Source organism: Colletotrichum godetiae, assembly GCF_030913485.1.
Source record: "Colletotrichum godetiae strain CBS 193.32 chromosome Unknown BDP55scaffold_8, whole genome shotgun sequence".
Classification (NCBI taxonomy): Eukaryota; Fungi; Ascomycota; class Sordariomycetes; order Glomerellales; family Glomerellaceae; genus Colletotrichum; species Colletotrichum godetiae.
In genome coordinates this window covers 1-6,343 of record NW_026851256.1, presented here as the reverse complement: position 1 = coordinate 6,343, position 6,343 = coordinate 1, and the positions used below count along the sequence as shown (strand labels likewise).

The 6,343-nt window shown below is 55.5% G+C and overlaps 2 protein-coding genes across 2 annotated transcripts; one reads left to right on the top strand and one right to left on the bottom strand.

Annotated features, from left to right (window-relative positions):
* Positions 1–419: 419 nt before the first annotated feature.
* BDP55DRAFT_405658 (ubiquitin carboxyl-terminal hydrolase) lies at positions 420–2,826 on the top strand. The gene is made up of 2 exons (XM_060567330.1): positions 420–513; positions 641–2,826. The coding sequence occupies exon 2, from the start codon at positions 730–732 to the stop codon at positions 2,626–2,628; it is 1,899 nt and encodes a 632-aa protein (XP_060432986.1). The 5' UTR covers positions 420–513; positions 641–729; the 3' UTR covers positions 2,629–2,826.
* Positions 2,827–3,373: 547 nt separating this feature from the next.
* BDP55DRAFT_405634 (oxysterol-binding protein) lies at positions 3,374–5,606 on the bottom strand. The gene is made up of 3 exons (XM_060567329.1): positions 5,097–5,606; positions 4,649–4,968; positions 3,374–4,565 (listed from the first exon to the last, which is right to left on the bottom strand). Exons 1-3 carry the CDS (start codon positions 5,163–5,165, stop codon positions 3,689–3,691), a joined length of 1,266 nt encoding a protein of 421 aa, XP_060432985.1. The 5' UTR covers positions 5,166–5,606; the 3' UTR covers positions 3,374–3,688.
* Between the last annotated feature and the right edge of the window lie 737 nt (positions 5,607–6,343).

Sequence of the window (6,343 nt, the reverse complement as noted above, 5' to 3'; positions counted from 1 at the left end):
GTTCTCATGCTGTACCTTACGGCAATACAGGCTGCTTCTGCCGCCGCTCTCGCTTCGCTTCTGGAAAACCACATGCGCCACTGACCATCCTGCGTCCTTTGCCTACGTTCCCCCGACCCCCGATCCCCCGAGTCGGTGGTGAACCCCCGTCCACCTGCTTGATTTCTCCATTTTACCCCGTTTTTTTCACTCTGCCACCCCCCGTCCACCCATCCCAGCAACCTGGTGTGTTCCATCGCAGACCCTCTTTCCCAGTCCACGTCTCCAGTTGCTAGCCTCCTTCTCCAGTTCTCGCCTCATCTCTCTCCTCGTCACTTTCTCCTACTCCTCCTCCTTTCGTCTTACGCCAACCTTTTCCTACAGCCTTGTCCTCTGCGGCTGGACATTGTCGACCAAACCCTCTGCCTACCGTCTGCAGCATTTTGGAGAGATAATGTTGGATTCCTGTACCCTTACTGGCCCGGTCTACACAGCGTTATGAGCTTGCGTTTCTTCCACCTCCAGAAAGCATAGGCAAGTTTGGCTTTCGTCCTGCGCATTGTGGTCCTCGGGAAGACGGGTGTAACGCACCACGACCACTACCACGGGACTTTTCACAATGCTTTGGAGAAACCTCTGCTGACCATTGTCCTTCGTCTAGGAGCCGCATATTCCCGATTGTCGCGCTCGTTCGCGCATAACCCCGACTTCGTCCCCCCTCGACTGTCCCGAGCCTCCCGATTTCCAAATATGCCCGACAAAAACGTCACGACGATTTCCTATGCCGCCGGCGCATCCCTAGCCGCCATTGCACTTGTCTACGTATTTGCGCCTACATTCACAATCGACGAGTCCAGCACCTCTTCGTCACGTAGGAAAGGTGTCGTTGGCTTGCGCAATGCGGCCAACGATTGCTTCATCAACTCCACCCTGCAAGCTCTCGCGGGTCTCGGCGAGCTGCGCATGTACCTAATCCGCGAAACTCACCGCCGAAATATTGACGATGAGGGCGTATACTCCCAATTGGTTCAGCCGCCCGGCAAGAGCTACCCGGAATGGAAGATCGAGGGCATGCAACGCGGATTGGTCACACAAGGGTTGAAGGACATGCTTGATTCGCTCAACGAACGGCCCATCTACAAGAAGTCGATCTCTGCCATTGAATTTGTGAGAGTACTCGAGACAGCGTTTCGGCAGCGCATTAGTCGGCAGCAGCAGGACGCCCAGGAATTTCTCCAAATAGTGGCAGAGAGACTCAAGGAAGAGTACCACGCCGGCGAGAGGGCACGTACCCACGCAAGACTGGAAGCCTCACGAGCCACCTCGGTAGGTGCTTCCGTAAATGGCGACGCAGTGCAGGAAAAGCTGGAAAACCTCAACATGGCCAACGGTAGCAGCGAAGAGTCCTCCTCGGCATTACCTACGCCGACGATCCCCAAAATCCAGACCAATGGCATACACGCGCCCTTGGACGAAGACGAAGGCTTCCCCATGGAAGGGAAATATGAATCCCAATCCGAATGCCAGACCTGCGGTCACAAGACGAAGCCAAGAGAGGAGTCCTTCTACATGCTGACTTTGAACGTGCCCCAAGTCAGCTCCACCACTCTTAGTTCGTGCTTTGACGAAATCTTCAAGACGGAGATGATTGAAGACTTCAAGTGCGAGAGATGCCGACTGATCCATGCCGAAGAATCCCTCAAGAACGACCTGGCAAACGCAAAGAACGAAACTGAGAGGACCGCACTCGAGGAGGCAGTGCGCAAGTTGCGCCATGCAATTGACTTTGATCCCGAACATGTTCCTGAGGATGTACTCCTCCCGAACATAGCCGATGCGCCCAAGCGTAAAATTGCACGGTCGACGCGCCTCACGTCCTTCCCGCGCATCCTTGCCGTTCACCTTTCGCGGTCCATCTATGATCAAACGTCAACCAAAAACTCGGCCAAAGTTGCCTTCCCCGAGCGGTTGCCTCTTGGCGGCTTGTGCGATCGTCGCAACTACAAGTTATTAGGTCTCGTCACCCACAAGGGAAGCCATCACAGTGGTCACTACGAATCATTCCGACGCCAGAATACGTATGCGCCTTATTCCAATCAGAATACCTTCCAGCCGTCAGGCATCTACAGCAAGACAGCGAGCCCCGCGGCTACGCCCCAGCCGTCGACACCCCAACTCGACGCAATTGCTCGGGGACACAGCCCCGCCGTATCGACACCCGACCTTCTGACGCCGAGCTCCGAGACGGCTTCCTCTACCCGATCACTATCGTCATCCGACGCTTCGCCGAAGGACCGAGTTAGGAAGAGAATTAGTCCGACGTCTGCCCCTCGCGACAGGCAGAGAGAGCCCGACTCAGCTAGCATCCGATCCGTACGATCACTCACTGCATCGGCAAAGAGCACGGTTTCGAAGATCTCGCAAAAGGTCAATGGAAACGGCACACCCGGAAGCAGTCCACCGCGCCCCACGCCGATGGCCGTAGTACCTCGTCCTCCTGTCCATAAGTCCCGCAAGAAGCAGCCCGCCGATCGCTGGTGGCGCATCAGTGACGAGAAGGTTCGGGAAGCCAAGACGGCCGAGGTTCTCGATCTCCGTCGTGAGGTCTACTTGCTGTTCTACGAGCTCGAGAGGAATGACAGCCCGTAGAGCGAGGCTGGCAACGTTCCCTCGAAGCCTGGAACGTTGCCGCCTGAGTTCGAGCCGTTCCGGGCCTATACGGCAACCGCCTCGATGAAGCTCACAATGTTGCGGTGAGCTTGGCTCGTATACATTCTTGAGATTAAACGTTTCGAACATAACGCACATATGCTCTTATGCGTACACACAACAACAATCACTTCAAAAAAGAAAGAAAAAGTGCATCGGCTGGCGTAATAGTCTTATTGTTTATGCATCTGCATGGTGGGCGATCTCGCGAGGAACCCCGATCAGCATTTTTGGTGGGTTAGAAGCAATCTTTGCAAGAATTGGCTGTTTTTCTTGTCAGAGGAGGAGGTAGAAACCAAAAATATGGAGGTACATACATAGTACACGGGGCAAAGATGGTGGACTTTGTGGAGACGAGGTTGGATAAAGCTGAATACAGCGCTGCAAATTATCGTCAGAATTACATATCATTCTATGCCGCTACCGCACCTATGCCTGCCTACCTGTTTACTGTCTTGACTTGCTTTGAATTCTTTGGCAATGCTTCTCCTCAGAGACCTTGTGCTGTATGGGCCTCCCATGTCAAAGAGTTGGCATCTATATTAACTATCCGTACCTTCCGAGTGATTGTCGCAAACCTGACTGTCATATGTCACATTGCGAAAGATGATCCTTAGAGATGGAAGTGGGAACGACGTCAATCCGGGGTCGGCTTTTATCCTGACCTGGCCGGGTACCAATTTGTTCAACGATCTGCGCTACCGGGACGAGCGTAGCATATGGAGAAGGGGGAAATTACATAAATTGTCCTCATCTGTGGAGGGAAAAGCATGCTAGATACGCAGCAAAGATAACGTCACTCCATTCGATTAATTGTACTCTACGCAGTGTATTTCGACACCGCCGCTAACTCTAGCAAAGGCGCATTTCATCGAGACTGTCCTCCCATTTCCTTCCCGGGCCAAACCATGCAACCCAGTTAACCCAGGCCCGCAAGACCCCGTTTCTCGAATGCCCGTCCTCATTATTGTTTTCCTCTCTTCTCGTCGTGCTTCGTAGCTCATGATGACTTTTGCTGTCCCAGAATCTCCCCCGCGATCTTGGCCTGGTCCGCCTCGTTCAGCGGCGCCTGGCTGCGCACCTTATCTGCCTTCTCGGCATCATATCGCCACAGACCGCCCGTCTTGTCCGCGTCGCCCGTAGCAGGCAGACCAACGGCGGCACCGAGGGACTCGAGCACGGCATCGCCGGCACCCGCGCGATCGGTAAAGTACCTGCGGTCCCACGAGCGGCCCTCCGTCTTCTCCTTTGCGCGGAGATCGCGCTGTGCCTTTTCAATGGCGCTCTTTTCGCGGCTAACGAGGTCCATGTCGCCCTTTGCAATGCCGTCGGCGACGCCCTTCCAGGCGCGGCGGGACTCGAGGGGGTGCTGCTTGTCAAGGGGCGCGACAACGAGCTTGGAGATGGGGTGCTGAGCCGCATCGTAGGTGTCGATGAGGGTCTTTGAGGAGTTGTGCTTCGCGGAGCCCTCGTGGATTTCAAAAGACTTTGTCCAAACGCCCGTAATATTGTAGGTCACATCCTTCTCCTTGCCTGTCGGGTAGACGGAGGCGATGACGCTGTTCTTTTTGCCCGAGAGCCAGCCCTTGCCTGAGTAGTCGATCTTGGAGGTGTAGCCTGTGGAGGACGTGATGAAGGAGGTGCCCTCGAGCTCGATGAAGGGGGCGCCGAAGATGAGGCCTTCGATGTGGAGGGCGGGAAGGGTGATGAGGTAGGTCTCTTTCTTGCCGTCTGGGGTTGGGACGGTCAGGACTGCGTGGCCAATCTGCTTGATGTTGATTGTGCTTTTGAAAGTTGCCTTTTGTGCGTTATAGCCCTCGAGGTGGACGCCTGTTGGGAGGTTGGTGATGGAGTAGGCTGTCGCGGGCGGGTGGTGGCTGTCCAGAGAACGACAATCAGCACGCTGGGCCTCCCTTGGGGTCTGTAATTCTGGTAAAGGGGGGCATGGTAGCTCTCTTACCTAACCTGCTCACTGATGAGCTCCGTCGTCCCAGCGTCATCCTCCCACCTCCCGAGGAACAGCTCGCCAAGGAAGGGGTTGAGAGGCTTCTTCTCGTTACCGTACTGCTCGCTGCGAGAGGCGTACTGCTGCTTGAGGGTGCTAATGAACCACTTTGTGACGAGCAGGGCGCGTTTGGCCGGGTCTGCCTCCTTTGCGGGGGCGGCGAAGATGGAGGGGTGCTCGCACCAGTAGGAGGAGAATTCGGTCAGGGAGGTGCTGGAGAGGATGAAGGGCGGGGCCGTCAGAGAAGAGAGATCGCCGTTGAAAGAGGCGATGGACTGTGAGAGGGCGACGAAAGGCCGTTGTCAGTTGCGACGTTCCTCGAGTCAAGGGATGGGGGGAGGGCGGGAGGTCGAGGGGAGGAAGACAGGCAGAGGAAGGAAGACGAGGCAGAGTAAGGGCATACCTTGAGAAAAGCTCCCCAGCTGCCCTGGTTAGCCTGGGCTTGAGCTGATGTTGGGGTCTGGGCCGCCATTGTCGCTTCGGGGGGGGTTGAGTTCTGTTAGGTGGTAGGCGTTATGGTAGCTCGAGGTGGCTTCCGTCAGAACTGTGAATGGCTTCGAGAATACAAGAGACGAAAGGATAGGAGCTTAGAGGGTGCGTTGGTGTGTGGATGTATGTTGTGTCTAAGTTTCTCCCAAAAGATACGGCATGCAGGCGGGGTCTCGAGAAAAAGGGCCCGCGTGTGCTGAGCTGTCTTGGACCTGTCTTTATGGGAAAGTGGGATGTCGTAGTGCCGCAGTGGCTGGCGCCGCTCAGTGACCGCAACCCGCTGAGTTCCAGGTACGGGACCTGCTGCTGTTTAGAAAGCTTTTGGCGGGGCTCCCCAACCAGCCTAACAGGGGGTCGGAGCTGCGATTTGCGGTTCTGGGTGTCTGGGTTGGTCCAACGTAGGGCCAAATGGGAGGAATGTTTCCACTACCGATGAACGGCAGGGAACTTTGAAAAAAGAGTTGGGAAATGAAGCTGATCCGCTCAGTTGGTTGACTAGGCGATGGAGACACAGCTCAAGGAAGCTGAAAGTGGTCCGTTTCGTGGGGTGCTTCTTATTCGATTCTTTGGTTCGCTTTGAACGGTATTCAGTAGGGCCGGTTGCCAAGAATATGGGAAGGAGTCGTGCAAATTAAGAGTTAACCGTTGGAAATGAACAGACCTCAGGGAGCTTTGTCTGTATAATTCCGTGTCCGAGGGGCAATGTAATGGCAATGACGGGCTGGTGGGTGGTGTGGGAAGAAGCTCATTGAGTTGACGTCAACTGTCTTGTCGACCACCACTACGGAGTACAAAACCAGTTGGCATTTAATTAGACCAACTTGCAGCAATGCGCCGTACTAATTCGAAGAGGCGAAAATGATGGGATGGAGCGTGGCTTAGCTCGCGTCAGTGTGTGTGTGTCTGGTGTCGTGCGCGCACACATTGAGACGAGAGACGTCATCGTGGTTGACGCCCCTCGCACTAAACCTCAAGGGACCTTTTCACACTGGACAGTGACACACACACACCAGGCCTCTTTCCCCGTCCGAAAGACCGCCGCTGCAGCAGCACGCACCAAGCTGTCCCTGCCTGCACGATGACAGCCGCCCCGATTCGTTTCGTGGGGCAGCTGCGCGCCAGTTGCCCGGGCGGACCCAGCCACACACGTGCTCATCCGAA

Bases quoted from the DNA above. Each gene is read 5' to 3' on its own strand.
- BDP55DRAFT_405658 (XM_060567330.1), top strand. From the start codon at position 730: ATGCCCGACAAAAACGTCACGACGATTTCCTATGCCGCCGGCGCATCC.
- BDP55DRAFT_405634 (XM_060567329.1), bottom strand. From the start codon at position 5,165: ATGGCGGCCCAGACCCCAACATCAGCTCAAGCCCAGGCTAACCAGGGC. The intron at 4,969-5,096 runs GTATGCCCTTAC...GCCCTCTCACAG, and splicing joins GCTGGGGAGCTTTTCTCAAG to TCCATCGCCTCTTTCAACGG. The intron at 4,566-4,648 runs GTAAGAGAGCTA...TTCTCTGGACAG, and splicing joins CTCATCAGTGAGCAGGTTAG to CCACCACCCGCCCGCGACAG.